General features: G+C 35.0%; 1 protein-coding gene and 1 long non-coding RNA gene across 2 annotated transcripts in view; one reads left to right on the forward strand and one right to left on the reverse strand.

Annotated features, from left to right (window-relative positions):
- The window catches only part of LOC147915624 (uncharacterized), a 64,724-nt gene that overhangs the window by 12,736 nt on the left and 33,519 nt on the right, over positions 1-18,469 (forward strand). The window lies entirely within an intron of this gene.
- On the reverse strand, positions 7,862-8,814 carry LOC101387598 (olfactory receptor 2B11-like). Its single transcript, XM_014796310.2, is given in 2 exon segments — positions 7,862-8,391; positions 8,394-8,814. Coding segments are annotated over 2 exon segments (936 nt in total). The 5' UTR covers positions 8,800-8,814.

The following is an 18,469-nucleotide window of genomic DNA, read 5'->3' on the forward strand; positions in this document are numbered from 1 at the left end:
TTTTATATATAAGGTTACATGATCTACCAACAATGACAACTGTACTTCTTTCTTTTTGATTTGATGCCTTTATTTCTTTGTCTTGCCTAATTGTTCTAGATAAGATTTTCAGTACTATGTCAAATAAGTGTAGTGAGAGTGAGCATCTTTGTTTTGTTCCTGATCTTAGAGAAAAAGCTTTTAATCTTTCATAGTTGAGTATGATGTTGGCTGTGGGTTTGTCTTATGGCCTTTCTTATGTTGAGGTATGTTCTTTCTATACCAACTTGTTGAGAGTTTATCATGAAAGGATGTTGTATTTTATCAAATGCATTTTATGCACCTATTGAGATGATATCATATATTTTTTATGTTTCATCCAATTGTGTGATGCATCCCATTTGTTGACTTACATATGTTAAACAATCCTGGCATCCCAGGAATAAATCCCCCTTGGTCATGGTGTAGAATCTTTTAAATGTATTTGAATTTGGTTTGCTAATATTTTGTTGAGAATATTTGCATCTATAATTTTCTTTTCTTGTAGTGTCCCTCCCTGATACTTGTAGTATCAGGATAATGCTGGATTCATAAAATGAGTTTGGAAGTGTACCCTCCTCTTCAAATTTTGAAGAGTTTGAATAGGATTGGCATTAATTCTTCTTGCTACATTTTGTAGAATTCACCAGTGAAACAATCTAGTCCTGAGTTTTTCTGTGTTGGGAGATTTTTGACTGCAGATTCCTTCTCCTTACTCATTATTGGTAAGTCTGTTTAGATTTTCTATTTTTTCCTGATTCAGTCTTGGTAGGTTGTATATTATAGGAATTTATCCCTTTCTTTGAGGTTATCCAATTTGCTGGTGTATAATTTTTCATAGTAGTCCCTTATGATTCTGTGTAATTTGTAGTATCAGTTGTAATGTCTCCTCTTATATTTCTGATTTTATTTATTTAAGTCTTCTTTCTCTTATTCTTAGTGTAGTTAAAGAATTGTCAATTATGTTTATCTTTTCAAACACCAACATTTAGTTTCACTGATCTTTTCTATTATTTTCCTGTTCTCCATTTCATTTATTTCCACTCTGATCTTTGTTATTTCTTTTATTCTGCTAACTTTGGGCTCAGTTTTTTCTTCTTTTTCTAGTTCCATGACATGTAAAGTTAGATTTTTTATTTGAGGGTGCTCTATTTTCTTAACATGTGCACTGATCACTCTAAACTTTTCTCTCAAATCTGCTTCTACAGCATCCTATAAGTCTTGGTACATTGTGTCCATTTTCGTTTGTTTGGAGATATTACAGATTTAGAGTTTTCTACATCTGAATGTGTGTTTAATTTTATCAGTGTTTTGTACACTTTCGATTTCATGTCACTCTTTAGCATCTTTTCTTTTTAGCTTGAAGAACTCTTTTCAGTATTTCTTGCAAGGGAGGTCTAGTGGTAAATAATTCCCTAAGCTCTTGTTATCTGGGAAAGTCTTTATTTCTTCATATCTGAAGGGTAGCTTTACCAGTTACAGTATTCATTTTTGACAGTTTTTTCTTTTAACACCCTAACTATGTCATTCTACTCTTTCCTTGCCTTTAGGATTTCTGCTAAGAACTCTGCTGCTAGCCTAATGGGAATGCCTTTATAGGTTACAACCCTTTTGCTCTGGCTGCTTTTAAGAGTCTCTCTCTATCTTTGACTTTTTAAAGTTTCATTATAATATGTCCTGGAGAAAGTATTTTTGCATTGAGATAATAGAGTGATCTATTAGTTTTGTGAACTTGGATGTCCAAGGCTCATCCCAGGTTTGAAAAGTTTTCAGCTATTATTTCTTTAAATAAACTTTCTGCCTCTACCTCTCTCTCCTCTTTCTGGAATACTGATTATTCTAATGTTTGTTGTTTTGAATAAATCCCATAGATCATGTAGTCTTTCTTTACTCATTTCATTCTTTTTCCTTTGTTCTCCTCTTACTCAGTTATTTCTAAGTTCCTGTCTTCTACCTTGCTTAGTTTGTCTTCCATTTCATCTACTCTGATGTAGCTGCTCTCTATTGCAATTTTTTTTCATTCATTCAATTCTTTACGTCCAGAATTTTTGTTTGATTCTTTTTTATGCTTTCTATCTCTTTATTAAATTTCTTATTTTTGTTCCTGTATTTTTCTCCTGATTTTGTTGAATTGTCTTTCTGCGCTTTCTTGTAGCTTGTTGTGTTTCCTCAAGATGATAATTTTGAATTCTTTATCAGATAGACCACTAAGTTTCATGTCATTGAGCTTGGTTATTAGATGATTATTATTGTCTTTTGGTGATGACATGATTTCTTCATTCTTTATGTTCCTAGTAGTTTTACAGTGCTACTTTTGCATTTGAAGCAGCAGACATCGTCTCAAATCTTTACTAGTTTCCTTCAGAAGGGGTGTACTGTTTGTTAGTCTTGTTACATTTGGGATTTATCTCCACCTTTGTATGTATACACTGGCTTCACACTTCTTGCTACATTTTGTAGCAAAATTCTTAAGCTTTATTTTTATTGTGCTAACATTGGTTTATAACATTATATAAATTTCAGGTACACATCATTATACTTCTATTTCTGCATAGATTACATCATGTTCACCACCCAAATACTACTTACAACCCATCACCACACACGTGCCGAATTATCCCTTTCGCCCTCCTCCCTCCCCCTTTAACACAATGTTATAAACCAATGTTACTGCAATAAACAAAAAATTAAAAAAAAAATAAACAAAATAAAATGTTTGCCCAATGTAAGGATATTGGGATAATAGTAAGAAATTTCAGAAACATCTTTTAAAGTAATTTCCTTGCCAAAGTGTTTTAATATCCCTCCCTTCACCGTCCACTTGGCCCTTCCTTCCTCCTCATTACCCATTACAGAACACACACTACGTATACATAGAGAACCTTAAATCTGAGACTAGGTAAAAACACCATTAAGTACTATTATTTCACTGTGGAGACTTCATTGTAAACTCTAAGAGTTAGAAGTGTCTGTGGAAAGTACAGTTCTCCAACCTTCAACTTCCCAGAATTAATTCTTGTTAAAATATTTACCATATAATATACTAATATATTTTATGCTTAAATCTTTTATTCTAAGATATAACATCATGTTAAGTTGTTGGATTTATGTAATGTCCCCCAAAACAGGAATATTACAAAATTTTAAAGAATTTTTGTCCTTTTAGTCAAATCCTTTTTGATAAAAACTTATTTATTCAGTGTTTTTGGCAAATAAAATATTTCTTCTTGTAGAAAATTAATAAAACCTTATTTACGTCTTCCTGGAATTTAATTCAAGTTTTTCTAGAGTCCTTTTACACCTCTCTTCCAAAAGCTACTTTTCTTGATATTAATATCCTGGGTAAAATCAATGCCTCCTGCCTAGTCCTCTAGACTTAAAAACATCACCATTATCTTTGGCTCATCTTTTTCCCAGGCAAACCACATTCAATAAATTTCCAAGCCAACTTTCTACTTCAATCTCTCACACTCTTTTCTTTTTTTATGTTTTTATTACTCCTACACTTGTCAAGGACCTTGTTATCTATCGTACAGAAGTTGAGTAACATTAATTAGTCAAGTTTTTAGTGTTTTCCTATTACAAATCATTTTTCACTTTGCTAAATGTATTCGTATGAAATAAAGGTCTTTTATCATTCATGAGCTTAAAATCCCATCATGTCTCTTCACCAATGGAAATATACATTCTTTAATCCTTCGTTCTGGTCCTTGGTTCTGGATTAATGTATATCCCCCTTTCAATATTACATACTGTCCAATGAAATCTTCAGCTTGAAATGTATTAAATTATTCATCATTTAGATACATAATCTTAAATGTTCACCATTTTTGCAAATGGCTTGTTGTAAGGTGGGAAAAAGCATGCATTTTGGTAATTGAAAGGCTTTCAAATTCCAGTTCTGACAAAAACTGTTTTCATTCAAGAATTAATGAATACAAGTTTATTATCATCTATGGAGAATACCTACCTTGACGAGTTATTGAAGATTAAATAAGATTTAAAATACAAAGTGACTAACACATTCACTAACTCATGGCAGCTTTTGAATAGTTGTGAGTTCGCCTTAAACATATCCTTAATTATGGTGTTCCCTCAGCCAGTGGTTTATTCTATAAACTACTAAATAAACTCATTTTTGCCACTTCCTACTAGGAAATATCTTTAGTTCTTCCTTTTTTTTTTTTTTTGGTATTTAGTTAATCTTCCTCTTCTGTTCCAGAAGCTGATTTCCTTTTTTTCACCTTTAGAGGTATACTTAATCTAAAAAAGTTGGACTTATTTAATGCATACATTTTGATCAGTTTGGATACATGCATATACCCATGATATCATCACCACAAAGAGGATAATAAACATACTCATCACCTCCAAAAGACTTCTTGTAGTCCTTGGTTTTTTTTTTTATTTTTTGTCTTTTTTTTTGGTAATAAGAACACTTAGCATGAGTTTGTGCATTTAAAAATTTGTTAAAAGGGCAGAAGCACATTCTTGAAGGTGCATTTTAGCATTTATTGCATTCTACATTATAATTTATGTTAAGGAAAACCTTAGAGACATAAAAAATTGGAGGTAGCATTATTGAATGCAAAAATAAATACGCAGAAGAGTGAAAATGCAAAAGAGTTTAGGAAATGGAAGTATTATAGTACATATTGTGATTGGCCGGGAAGGTGATGGTGGTTTTAGGGGAGGTGTGCAATGTGGTGGTTAAAAGGGAAGAGTAATGTGACATAGACTTACAGACTATTTAATGCAATGGATTTAATTCCCTTCTACATGGAATAAAGTGAAACCTTAGTAGTTATTTAGATCAGCTCCCTATCTCTTCATGTTAAATAATTAAACTCTATATACACAAGACACTGAGACCTCAAGATCAGTAGTAAAAATTGATGCAACAGAGAGGGTTAAAAAATGTTTTTTGTGTTATGCCAATCTTAACAAACACAGAGATATTGAGACTTTAGTTTTATGTGGAATAAATTCTTAAGTGATTAATTGAATTCTCACTATACATTTAAGTTTCATTTTGTGTTTATATGTATTATATACATATTTTTACTCAGGTAAAAATTTGAGCAGATAGTCAATATATACTGTTGTTTTGATAACAACTTGAAAATAAAGTACAATGATTACTTCTTTTACCACATTTGGACAGTAGTATTGTTTTTCTATTTAGTGTCCTTTCTTTAAAAAAGATCTGACATATTCTCCCCACTCCACTCTATCTAACCCTTCTCCACCCCACCTTCACACCCCAGTGACCTCTGGGACTCCCCGAAGTCATTGGAATTCTGAGCATCATAGTTTCAATGGACATTGGATTTATAGTAATAATAAGGCATTTGTTGAACCAGACTCTTGGTTTGCATTTATTTTAATCATCTTCCTTAGAGCAAGGTGTACTTCTTGTCTTGAAGGTATTATGCTATGCAGATCCTAGGACATCTCTAGTGTGGAGAAAATCATTGTTAAACCTTCTTGATTTCTCCCTGAAAGACTTTCCCAAACGCATGCTTGTATTTCTAGTATTTTTGGAACTGGATGTTAAAATGTCTTGCTGTCTTCCATTTGTTCTTCAGAGAAATCCTACTTGCTTGGGAAAATAAGAAAACTTTTTGATCACCTTCCTTGTAAAGGCAATTTTTTTTTTATTGAGGTAACATTGGTTTATAACATTACAGATATTTCAAGTGTACATCATTGTATTTCGACTTTTGTGTAGATTATATCGTGTTCACCATCAAAAGTCTAGTTGCCATTCATCAACATACAAATGCACCCATTTACTCCTTTCGCCCTCCCCCATGTCCCTTCCCCTTTGGTAACCACTACTCTGTTCTCTGTATCTCTGTGTTTGTTTATTTGTTTATCTTCTACATATGTTTGAAATCATATGGTATTTGTCTTTTATTCTGTCTGACTGAAAAGTCAATGTTAAGACTGCTCGTGCTTTACATGAAGGGTAGAGCACACTCTAATTTTCAAATATATGTGCTTCCCTTCAACAGAGCTTCTCAATGGTTACCTAAAGTATCCTTCATGCTTGAAAGTACTGAACATATATGACCTGGAAATATGAAACAGTCTAGAACAAACAAAATAATTCATTGGCTTTTCCCCACCACTACTCTCAATATTCTTTATCCTGAAATTTTTATGTATTTCCTTTAAGAAGTCCTGATATTTCACATAGTCTGGGAGACACTCACAATTCTGAAATGAGCCATCTTTACAGGTCTAGAGGTAGAAGATAATTAAAGAAAGGAGTCTGAACAGCCCTAAACCGTCCCAATAGCTAAGCTTTTGACAAAATCTTGCTGAGTTTTGCACGTACAGCTAAAATTATTTTATTCCTCAGTATGTAAGTCTGAGTTAGAAAAAGGATATCTTAACTAATAAAAATGATCAGAGATATTATTTAACAATGACAGAATTTTTATTTGCATGGCTGTGTGTGTGTATGCTAAAATTTAAAAACATCTTTTGCCATCAGCCAGCAATCAGCCAATTTTTAAAGTTACTTAGAAGTTTTCTAAACTTAATATACCAAAGTCAATTTGTCTCAAGAACTGGATCAAGCACCAGATGATCTATTCCTTTTCAAAAAGTGGATTAGGGTTGCAGTTGATTCTTGTTCGGGATAACATTTGATTTTATATCCAATAATTTGCTTAGATCTTGATCATACCAGAAGACATGCCAGAAAAGCCCAAGTGACCTTTAGTTTTTCTCACAAGTGTTCTTTTAATCACTACACATCATCATGTTGAATTCGCACCATATTAGTTTACACCAAATAACTAAGATCCATTAATTTGATCTCAAAAATTGTAACTAAGTTTATGACAGTGTTTTAAGTTGGAAGTAAGTCCTAGAACTTAGCTTAGCACTTACAACTTTTATTGATACAGATTCTGAGCATCATTTGCATCCAAAATTTACATCAACAAAAGGATACTTATATATTGTTTTTGAATAATCAAGTCGCTTTCCATTCCAGAAATACAAAGTTATTTTTTTCTGATATTGACCCTTGTACAGTTTCAAAAGGTATTCCTGGCTATTTCACTTAACGCATGAAAAAGTTTCCAGGTTGTGGTTCATTATCAATATCACTACCTGTTCTCTCACTGATTCAGAGGACTCATGCTTATGGTATTTAAAAGGAACACTAAGAAACATATTGATATGTTTTTGTCCCTATATTTTATTCATTTTAATATTTAATGATAAATTCTTTAATTAAAAATACAGGACACCGCACGCTTGTTTGTTAAATAAGAGTAACAGTGTGATTTTTAAGAAGCAATAGTCTCTGTATAAATTGAGATTGATAGACTTATGAGACTTATGGTTGTTCTAAAGCATAGAGTGCCTCCCACTGGATATTCAGTATAGCCATGCTGCCCACTTAGAGATGGACCAATCTTGCAGGAGTGATGCAGTGTTTCTAAGGTGACAGTGTGATAGGAATGGTGACAAGAACACTGATGGATGGTTGCCATGTTATATTATGATGATTAGCTTGAACTCATGAGTTTATTTTATAATTAATATTATTACTTTTTTATTCGACTTAATGCTGTTACTATTTCAGTATGTACCAACCAGTATAGAATTATTTTAAATATATTTTTCACAAACAGAGTGCCCTTCCTGGCGCATATTAGCCAAGTACCATTCTTGCCTAACACCATTATAAAGAATATGAGAAACACGACATATTTTGCAAGAAGAACATCTAACATGAGATTTGGGAAATAGGAAACAAGAATGAGTTATTAGAGACACCTACTCTCATTGTTAAAAAATTTCATTTGATGTCGACCAACTATCACTTGGAAGTGAAAATGCTTCTCGTCAGGTTGCCTAATGCCCCCTTTACATCCTTATTCCTCAGGGTGTAGATGAAAGGGTTGAGTGTAGGAGTCACCACTCCATAGAAGAGAGCCATGAAATTTGGCTGGTCCCTTGAGATGGAGGAGGGGGGCTGAAGGTACATGCTAATGCCTGGACCATAAAATAAGAAAATGACAATGAGATGGGAGGAACATGTCCCAAAGGCTTTTTTCCTTCTCTCAAAAGATTTAATTTTAAACACAGCATGCCCAATACAAGCATAGGAAGCAAGAATTAAGCACAGAGGAACAGCTAACATAAAAGTACATACCACAGAGAGTATGAGCTCGTTAGCACCATTTTCACCACAGGCAGTCTTTATTAGAACAGGAATCTCACACACAAAATGATCCAGTTTATTGAGACCACACAGTGGTAACTGTAATGTAACAGTGGCCTCTGAGACAGCATAGGTCATTCGGCTCAGCCACACAGTGGACACCAATATGGTACAGATGTGCTGATCATGATGAAGGTGTAGTGTAGAGGCTTGCAGATGGCCACGTAACAATCAAAAGACATAATAGCCAAAAGCAGACATTCTGTGCCCCCCATTATGTGGAAGAAATAAAGTTGAACTGCATACCCCGTATAGCTGATTGTCTTCTTAGCACTTCCCAGGTTAAACAGAATCTGAGGGACAATGCTTGTGGTATAGCACATGTCCAAAAAGGAGAGGTTGGTGAGGAAGAAATACATGGAGCTGTGGAGACGGGGGTCTAACTTGGACACCAGAATGATGGCTATGTTTCCCACCATGGCCATGGGGTATGTTATAAGAAGAATCACGAAGAGAGGAAGCTCTAGCCAAGGACGGTCAGCAAAGCCCAGTAGAATAAACTCGTTAGGATGGCTTTTGTTATTTAGTGCCATTATCTTCAATTTGTTTCACCTATAGTAGGAAGTGACAGGAAAGGTATAAAGGCTTATGAGAAATGATAAAACATAATTTATGCATCGTCCATCCATTCAGAGAAGATAAATTCCAGTATTTGTGGGAGAAATGATAAAAAGGATCTGACACCAGGTGACTTAATTTCCCTTTATGACACTACAAAATAAAGGAAATTACCTTAAATAAGTAACCTAACCATTCCTAAAGTGAATTTTCTCCTCTGTATAGTCAGGATGGCAACAAGTATTTCCTGGGGTTATGGTGAGGATTAAATGACAAGTAGAAATGACTTTGTTTTGGAAACTCCAAAGCAATGGTTTACAAGGTGTGACTTGCATAAAAATCATCTGAGGAGGCTGTTAAAGTGCAGTTTATTGGTGCCTGTCTCCAGGTGTCTGATAGAGTAGATGTGTCCTGGGGTCCAGGAATCAGATGGCTGGTGTTCAGAAACACTGCTGCAAGGCATTACTGAAATATTAAGATGAGTAAAACTATTGAGTAGCCATAGCAGAAGAAGGAGGAGAAACCCTGGAGCTATAAGAATCATCAAGACAGCCTTGTACAGATCCAATTATATTTAGCTGAATTATTATATCATCTCCATGGGGAGTAAGATGGCTGGTTTTAGACAAATCCATCTTGGTAATTTGGAATGATCAAGAAATTTAAACATTTTTGCGTCAGTTTCCTAAACTATAAACAAGAGATTTGATGTGTTCTCATACTTAAGGATTTGGTTTTGGATGTGTTTTTTCTTGCATAACTATTTCTTTCAAACTGGGCACTTAATCTTTTATGTTAAATTTTAATTTATCTATATTGCAGGGCTATTCCTTTATAGAATGGGTGAATCACGCTGTTTTTATATAAAAGGTTGGACAGTTATCATCAATTCACTTTACTGTGTGTAGCTACAAATACATCTTTTAACTCCAGAGAACTGGTATCAGGAGAAAAGTTGATATTCCAATTTCGGATCAGTGATTTCTTCATACCCACAAGTTATTTTGCATATGCAGAACGCACACACACACACCCCTATGGATATATAGGCTATGAGACACGTTGTAACAACAAATCAACTAGCTGTGTAAAGCAAAGCATATTTTGGGAAACTTTAATTAGGTAATGAGGTTTTTTTTTGTTTATATTTTTCTTTTACTTTAGTGGTGAAGCGTATTTCATGAAATCTATAATCATCCATAAGATGCAGGATATTCATATGGGAAGTTAAGATAGCGCATCCCAGTGACAAAATTCTGTCTTACCTCGTCAGTCAATTAGCAGTTAAAAGGTCACAGACTAATTTTGTTGGGTTGCAAAGCATAGTTTCCACATTCTATTTTTCATTAAATCCTCAAAGCCATCCTGTAAGTGTCACATACAACTACTTGGGGGTAAGATGTGAATGTTGCCCTTTGATTACACATTATCCTTAGGTCATTAGCATACAATACAATAATAAAATAGTAATAATTCGAACTAATCCTTGATGAGTACTGTGTGCCAAACACTACACTAAGAATTCATATTCATTAATCATTTTGTATGCATCCCCAGACCATATGAGAAAGGAAACTTTAGTTTCCGTATTTCAAGATATTGTCAATCATTCATTCCTGTTGTCTCCTAATAACTAGGGCAATTCTAAAGATCAAAAATCAATCAATTCCTTAAACAAGGTAGTGAGATGATGAAACTATAGTCAGAGTTTAGAGATTTCTATACTGTGGGGATGTTTCCCTACAGTTTCCTGAATGAGTGCGTCCCCTACATGTTGTTTGACCTTGATAATATTGAAAATGTTATATGAACACATTGAATTTACGAAGATATCTTGGCATAAGTTTTTATCACGCGAAAACTCTCCATTTTAGATGAGACATGAAATAAAAACAGATGAATTACTCTAATTGTTAAAATAAATATCCCCCAAATTGCAATCTTCCCACATTATTAAATTATTGACTCATAAGATATGTGTTGTCTATACATGTAACGTCAGTATACTCATTTTTAGATTTTTCTACTATGCACTATTTTTCAGTGTTTTTAAAGAGTAATTTTAAATTCGATTTTCCATGATTTTTTCCAAAATTAATTCTGTCTTAACTCTAATGACAGTGTCAGTCAAGCATTTTTTTCTGCAAATTTATTAAACTGTGTAAATGTATTATTCATGATTTTTTGCATACTATTCCCTTTACTAAGGGTAATTTTGTTTATGAATGGTTATCACCCCAGAGATTCCTTCATTTCTCTGTTCAGTTCCCTAGACACACCACTGCAAGTGTGCATAATCAATGTGGTTTACAGTGAAAGTATATTTAAGTTCTATAATTCTATCCTTAGATCTCTCAGTGTTTTCCATGTCATTCTCATGATATTTCATTATATCTATCTCTTTGATCCCACAACTTTTTGATCTTTTATTTCCAGTCATTTTTCATCACTCTTTCTATTTATCCATGTGTCTATTTATCCGCAAATGTTTAAAGTCACTTTAATAAAATGGCAGACTCTATTGCTTTTCTTTTCTTTTCTCCTTTGTGAGGAAGATTAGCCCTGAGCTAACATCCATTGCCAATCCTCCTCTTTTTGCTGAGGAAGATCGGTTCTGGGCTAACATCCATGCCCATCTTCCTCTACTTTATATGTGGGATGCCTGCTACAGCACGGCTTGATTAGCCATGTGTGGGTCTGTGCCTGAGATCCGAAATTGGGAACCTGGGGCCGCTGAAGCAGAGCCCATGAACATAACCACTAGGCCACAGGGCCAGCCCCCAGACTCTGTTTCTTTTGACATCTCTTTTGTATCTCCACTCATATTTTCATTCTAGTGTATCTTATTTATATATCAATTTCATCACACAAAGTATGTTATTTAAGTTTACAGTGTTCTTTAGCTTTATACATAGGAATAGATTATACAAAAATAAAGGTTATTTTTATCTGACATCAAAATATCTGGATGAGACATGTGGACAAATTGTCTATCAAATTTTGACCCTGTATTAAAAACTTTACGTGATTGAAGGAAGGCTCCATACTTCATTCAGATATTTTAGGGTCTTTTTACTTACCTTATGTTGATAAATATCATTCAATAAAAGGAATTATGAAGGAATACACTTGAAGTTTTCAAACAGTCCGTGAAAGATGGAGAAACTTTAGTACACAGATGAGTATATAAGAATTGTCTTCAGAAATGTGAGTTTTTCATTTGATACAACACTGCCGAAAAAGAGAAAACATGAGTTAGGAATACAATAGTAGATAATATCAAGAATGCTTTGTGGGTGTGCTATTTGTATTATATTTCTGAGACTCTTGGGCATTGTTTCAAACAAGCCATTTATGCTTATCCCAGATGAGTTAGCAGAGCAAGTTCCTTGGGACAGAGTTCTCTATGGACGTATTTCTTACTGCAATTAGTTACCTACTGACATGAGGTTGGTAGCCAGTCTCTTCTGCTGTTAGATTTGTTTTAAAATAAACTCATTTGAGTTTCCAACACACTGGACACTAATCTTAAATAGGATACAATTAGAGTAAAGCTAGTTTGAACAAATGATTCTGAGGAATTTAAACATGAGTTCTTTGAATATCTTATTTTGTTCATTTGTGGACTATCTCACATAAGATTTAATTATTTCTGGTAATGCAATAAAAGAGCACAAAATGGATTGGAAAGAGAAGAAAAAACAATAAGTGATCTTTCCAATGAGAAGGAGTCAAGTGATATTTGAAACAAAATTTCCAAAATATTTAATGATTTTATACCAAAAGGTCTAAATGGTAGCCTCTCTCTCTTTCTCCCCTCCTCTCTCTCTAACACACACACATAGGCTACATAATATTAGTCATATGTGTAGACATTAATATTTGAAAAATTACACACATAATCCATGAATACGTTATTTTGAAAAATGAATTGAAATATACCAAATAGTAGGTAGAAATGTACAGGTTTCACTTTGACAACCTCCTCTCATGATTCATAATCCCTCTCCTTTCCCTACAGTAACCATTACATCATACAGGCATGTATCTTTCCACATTATATATGTGCTAGATATTTTCCACTCCCTTTCCTCTGCCCCAGATCCAATCTCTATCCCACTATGTATCTTTCTACTCTGTGCTGAATTTCGAGAGACTGAACCAAGAGGATTCCTTGATCTGGCTTCTGGTTGGGTTCAGCCAGTTGGGAATCATCAGTTGAAAAATAATATTAAGTATATTCCTTTGTCCTTAACCTACTATCCAAGAAATGAAAAACCAAGAATCATGTATAAAAAAGAACTTTCTGTAAATAATTGGGACCACATATAGTAAACCATCACAGAGCCAAAACACTTTAGAGAACTTAGAAAAAATAGCTCAGTTCTTTGAACTATCTTGCGTTATGGAAATCTTATTGTTTGGGACACCTTATGTAGCATCCTGTTCTTTCAACCATCTAGATTTTTTTGAAACTTTTTAATTTCCTTTTCTTTTTCTCCCTTTCATGTTTTCAAAACTTGTAAGTTCTATTTTATATGTATAGACATTTTTTCCTTTGGAACGCTATAATTATAGCACAGATGATGCTCAATCCTGGGTATATCAGCATGGTATTCTATTTAATTTGTAATCTGAAAAGAGATAATTTACCAAAAATGCCCCAAAAGATTAACACAGATGTTATTGTTTTTATTGTTTTGTACTTCTTAAACCACTTACATGAACACTGTGCAATTTTATTACAGGCAGGATTATGGGTATTAATTTTTCTCACTTTGTGGATGAGGAAACTACAGGGAAGAAGATACGTGACTTGCCTAACTTAACTTTATTAGACAAAATCAGGCTAATGGCAATAAATTTTTAGCTCTGAGGTCCCTTCTTATGGTCAACGACTCTCAAGGTAAGCTAGAAGCTCTGAGATTCTCCCATTGCCAACCCTAAACCTCAAACCACCATTTGGTGAACTGGCACAACACACTCTCCTGAACAACTAACAATGAAGCCAGGCTTTTCCCAGCTAAGAATGGATACTAAATGCCCTGAAGCACTAGCTTCTTCTTTACTCCAGTAAATTTCACCTCCTTGTTCAGACAGATGTCTCCCAAACTCTGTCCTCATCATCTTAGACTTAGTCCCGTGCAGCATATTTCCTATACACACACTCAATTATCTCTTTTTCTTGTGTCTCAGCAGTTCAGGATTATCAGCACAAATATGTCATCCAGGTAATCACAGAGACTAGCTCTGGCTTGCAGCCCATGTGCACTCATTCTCTGTTCTTCTATTAGCCTCAGATTCACATCTTCTATGTCTATTTTACAAATGTGGGGCTAGAAGGTCACCGGTTACCATATGTTCTGACAACATCAAGTGATTTCAAACATCATAAATTTTCAAATTCAAATCCACCATATTTCAAGTATAATTCAACAACAAGAAAAAACTTAGAGAAAAGAAAAATAGTACAAAGACTTACCATAGACCTTGACAAGATTTCACAAATGTTAACATTTTACCATAGTTGCTTTATCATTCTGTCTGTAATAATATAATATTAACATGCATTTTAAATGTTTATGAATTATAACAGAGTATAATGCACATGTACCCCTAAAGCACTCCCAGGAGTATATCCTAAAGAAAAAGATCTAATCCAGGATCACAAACTAGTTTTTTATGTCATGTCTCTTAGTCTCCATTAATCTGGAACCATTCCTCAGTCTTTCTTTGTCTTTCACTAGCTTAGTCATTTATTTTGTTTAATATCATTCAATTTAAGTTGGCCTGGTGTTTATGCATGACTAGATTCAATTTATTCGTTTTTGGCATGAATACCACAGAAGTGATATTGCGTCCTTCTCAGTGCATCATATTAGAAAGTATATGGTATTTATTTATTCAATTTCTGGTGATATCTTGATCACTTGGTTAAGGTGGTGTTCACCAGGCTTCTCTACTATAAGGTTATTTTGTTTCCTTTGGTAATTTATAAGTATTTTGTGGAGAGATATGTTAAGATTAGGTAGAATTCTGTTTTCATTTAATCTTCACTTACTAGTTTTGGTATCAATCATCCTTTATTAATTCTTCCTAGGAACAGTTATTACTATGACGGTTGCCAAATGGTGATTTTCAAAGTTCCATCGTTCTTTGTACATTTATCATGTAGTGTGATAGGCTGAATTATGCCTATGTCAAGGAGTCCACATCCTAATCCCTGGGACCTGTGATTGTGTATTACCTTGCATGGCAGAAGGACCTTAATAGATGTCAATAAGAGATGGGGGGAGATTATCCTGCATTATCTAGGTGGGCCAATGTAATCCCAAAGGTCTTTACAAGAGGGAAGCAGGAGGCCAGAGAAGGGAGGAGATACTATGCAGCTGACTTTAAAAATGGAGGAAAAGTCCATGAGCCAAGGAATGTTGGTGGCCTCTAGAAGCTGGAAAAGGTGAAGAAACAAATTCTCTTCTAAAGCCTGCAGAAGGAACTCATTCCTATTGATCCCCTATAGTCTTCTGATATAGAACTATAAGATTATAAATTTGTGTTGTTTAAAGCCAATAAGTTTGCAGTAATTTGTTATGGCAGCAATGGGAAACTAACAGAATTAGCATTCTAATGGAAAGAATTCCTTTACTTTTTGCCCTGTATATGTACGTATGTATACATATGTATGTAAGTATGTATGTACCATCTATCATCTATCTATCATCTACCTATCTATTTTAATTTGAATTTATGGATTCCCATTTTATCTATTATTTTGATGCAGAAACTGTCACTATTTGGCCTGTAACGACCAACTCCAGTTGGCTTATACATCCTTTTGCTAGGTCCCCATACTCCTTAGAACATTTCCTTAATTTCTGGCAGATCAAGATGATTTTGACTAATCTTATATCTTCCCATGGGACAGAGGGACAAATTCGCTTATTGTAGGTCATATGAGCGCACTCATGAACAGAGAAATGGGGTTCCCACAACTCACCATTAATGCATGGGGTAGACAAAACCAAGAGACGGCAATATTATTTTCAAATACTTGATCAGTTAGAACATTGCATTCCTTTACTCTTCCAAGAAATAGAGATTTTTGTATTGTGCTTGAGAATGGGACAACATTGAAGAGCTGTTACTAAGTATGGGTTTGGGGAGCTATTTATGGCAGTATTGTATATTCTTGAAATTTGGAGACTTTTCAAATTAACTTGATTCTTTATGAGCTTTTAGATTTGAAATTCAGGTTAGCACGTTAGTGACTAAAAGAATTCGACTTTTTCATGCCTGCACTGGGGATCTAACAAGAGTCAAAACAGGGATGTGTTGCTGAGGGGAGGAATCTTGGATTTTTTTTGAAGATTAGGCCTAGTGGGCCTCAGAAAGATATGTTTACGTTAAGAGTGCATTGACTATTGATGTGGGCATCTAAGTTTTAAACTGCCAAGCATCTGCAACGGTGATCCTTGAATTGTACATGAGTGAAAAGACATTCATCCTCTCAGACTTTGGGGTTGCTGGATAGGACCTAGGAGGGACAGAGTCCCTGTAGTCTATCTCCTGTATCAAGAGCAGCCTTATACATTTGTATCTTATGTGTTCTAAGATGTGACAATTTTTGAGAAGCACTGTCTATCCTCCCCCACTGCTACCCTACTGATGGTCTTTCCTTGTTGCCAGGGGCTGATTTAGGTTCCAAGTAGAACACTCCTAGAGTTCTTTGCAGTTTGTTGTGAAATAGGAGGATCCTGGCAATCTGAGACAGATCTGGTGCTATGGAGAACCCTCTTACTGCTTAGAAGTTCTACTTTATACAAATACTAGAGAAGCTGAGTGAGTCCATGTCAGTGTTGCCCAGAGACATGAGACTCATACCAGATCAACAGGCTTAACCTAAGAGGTGGTGGTAAGTGAAGCTATATTTGGAGTTTTTAATCATTAAAAGCTGCATTTGTGTGTGTGTGTTTGAGGAAGACTGGCCCTGGGCTAACATCTGTTGCCAATATTACTCTTTTTGCTTGAGGAAGACTGGTTCTGAGCTAACATCTGTGTTGGTCTTTCCTCTACTTTGCTTATGAGTTGCCACCACAGCACGGCTTGATGAGTAAAGTAGGTCTGCACCCAGGATCCGAACCTGCTAACCCATTACACGTTCAGGCTGGCCCCCAAAGCCATGTTTTTTGGTTCATTCATCTGTTGATGGACACTTAGGTTGTTTCCATATCTTGGCTAATGTGTATAATGCTGCAATGAGCATGGGAGTGCATATATCTCCTTGATATCCTATTTTCATTTCTTTTGAATATATACCCAGAAGTGGGATTGCTGAGTCATATGGTAGTTCAATTTTTCCTTCTTTAAGGAAGTTCCATACTGTTTTCCATACTGGCTGCACCAATTTACATTCCCCCCAACAGTACGAAGGGTTTCCATTTCTCCTCATCCTCGCCAACACTTGTTATCTCTTGTCTTTTTGATAATAGCTATTCTCAAGGGAGTGAGGTGATATGTCATTGTGGTTTTGATTTCTATTTTCCCAATGATAAGTGATGTTGAGTATCTTTTCCTGTACCTGTTGGTCATTTGCATGTCTTCTGTGGAAAATGTCATTCTGGTTCTTTGCTCATTTTTTCTTTTTTTTTTTTTGTGAGGAGGATCAGCCTTGAGCTAACATCCATGCCAATCCTCCTCTTTTTGGTGAGGAAGACGCCCTGAGCTAACATCCATGCCAATGTCCCTCCACTTTATGTGGGACTCCGCCACAGCATGGCCTGACAAGCAATGCATCGGTGCTCGCCCGGATCCGAACCCTGGGCCGCCAGCAGTGGAGCGTGCGCACTTAACCGCTACGCCACGGGGCGGGCCCTCTTTGCCCATTTTTAAATTGGATTATTTGTTTTTTTGCTATTGAGTGGTATGAGTTCTTTACATATTTTGGATATTAACTCCTTATCAGATATTTAGTTTGTAAATATTTTCTCCCATTCCATGTTTATTTTGTTGATTGTTTCTTTAGCTGTGCAGAATAGTTTTAGTTTGATGGAGTCTCACTTTTTATTTGTGCTTTTTTTGACCATGCTTTTGGTGTTATATCCAAAAAATTATCATGAAAACCTATGTCAAGGGTCTTATCCTTTATGTTTTCTTCTAGGATTTTTGTGGTTTCAAGTCTTTAAAACTTAAGTCTTTAATGGGAATGTTAATCCACTTGATGTGGTCTCATAGGTTCCTTAAGCTATATCACTTTTTAAAATTCTCTTTTCTTTTTAGTGCTCTATTTGGATTAGTTACATTGTTCAAAACTAGCTGAACAGCTCCTCCACAACAAAGGATAAAAGGGCCACATGAAGATACTCTCAATTGTGGGTAGCCATACTGGGTGGGGGCTTTGGTGAGACTGCATCTCTCCCTCTCTTACCCGTCTTGATGTGGCCCAGTAGTTTTCAGGCCCTTTTCAGAGGTAGTTATTCTATATATAGCTGTAGATTTGGTGTGTCCATGGGTGAAGGTGAGTTCAGGGTCATCCTATGCCACCATCTTTAACCACTCCAAAGTCACGCATTTTGCCTGTCAGAAAATACAGTTTGAAAGTGATGTTCAAAACTTTCCATGGTATAGATAAAGTAACTATTAACATAA

The sequence above is a fragment of the Ceratotherium simum genome, chromosome 13, assembly GCF_057802395.1.
Source record: "Ceratotherium simum simum isolate JZ-2026a chromosome 13, ASM5780239v1, whole genome shotgun sequence".
NCBI classification, from domain to species: Eukaryota; Metazoa; Chordata; class Mammalia; order Perissodactyla; family Rhinocerotidae; genus Ceratotherium; species Ceratotherium simum.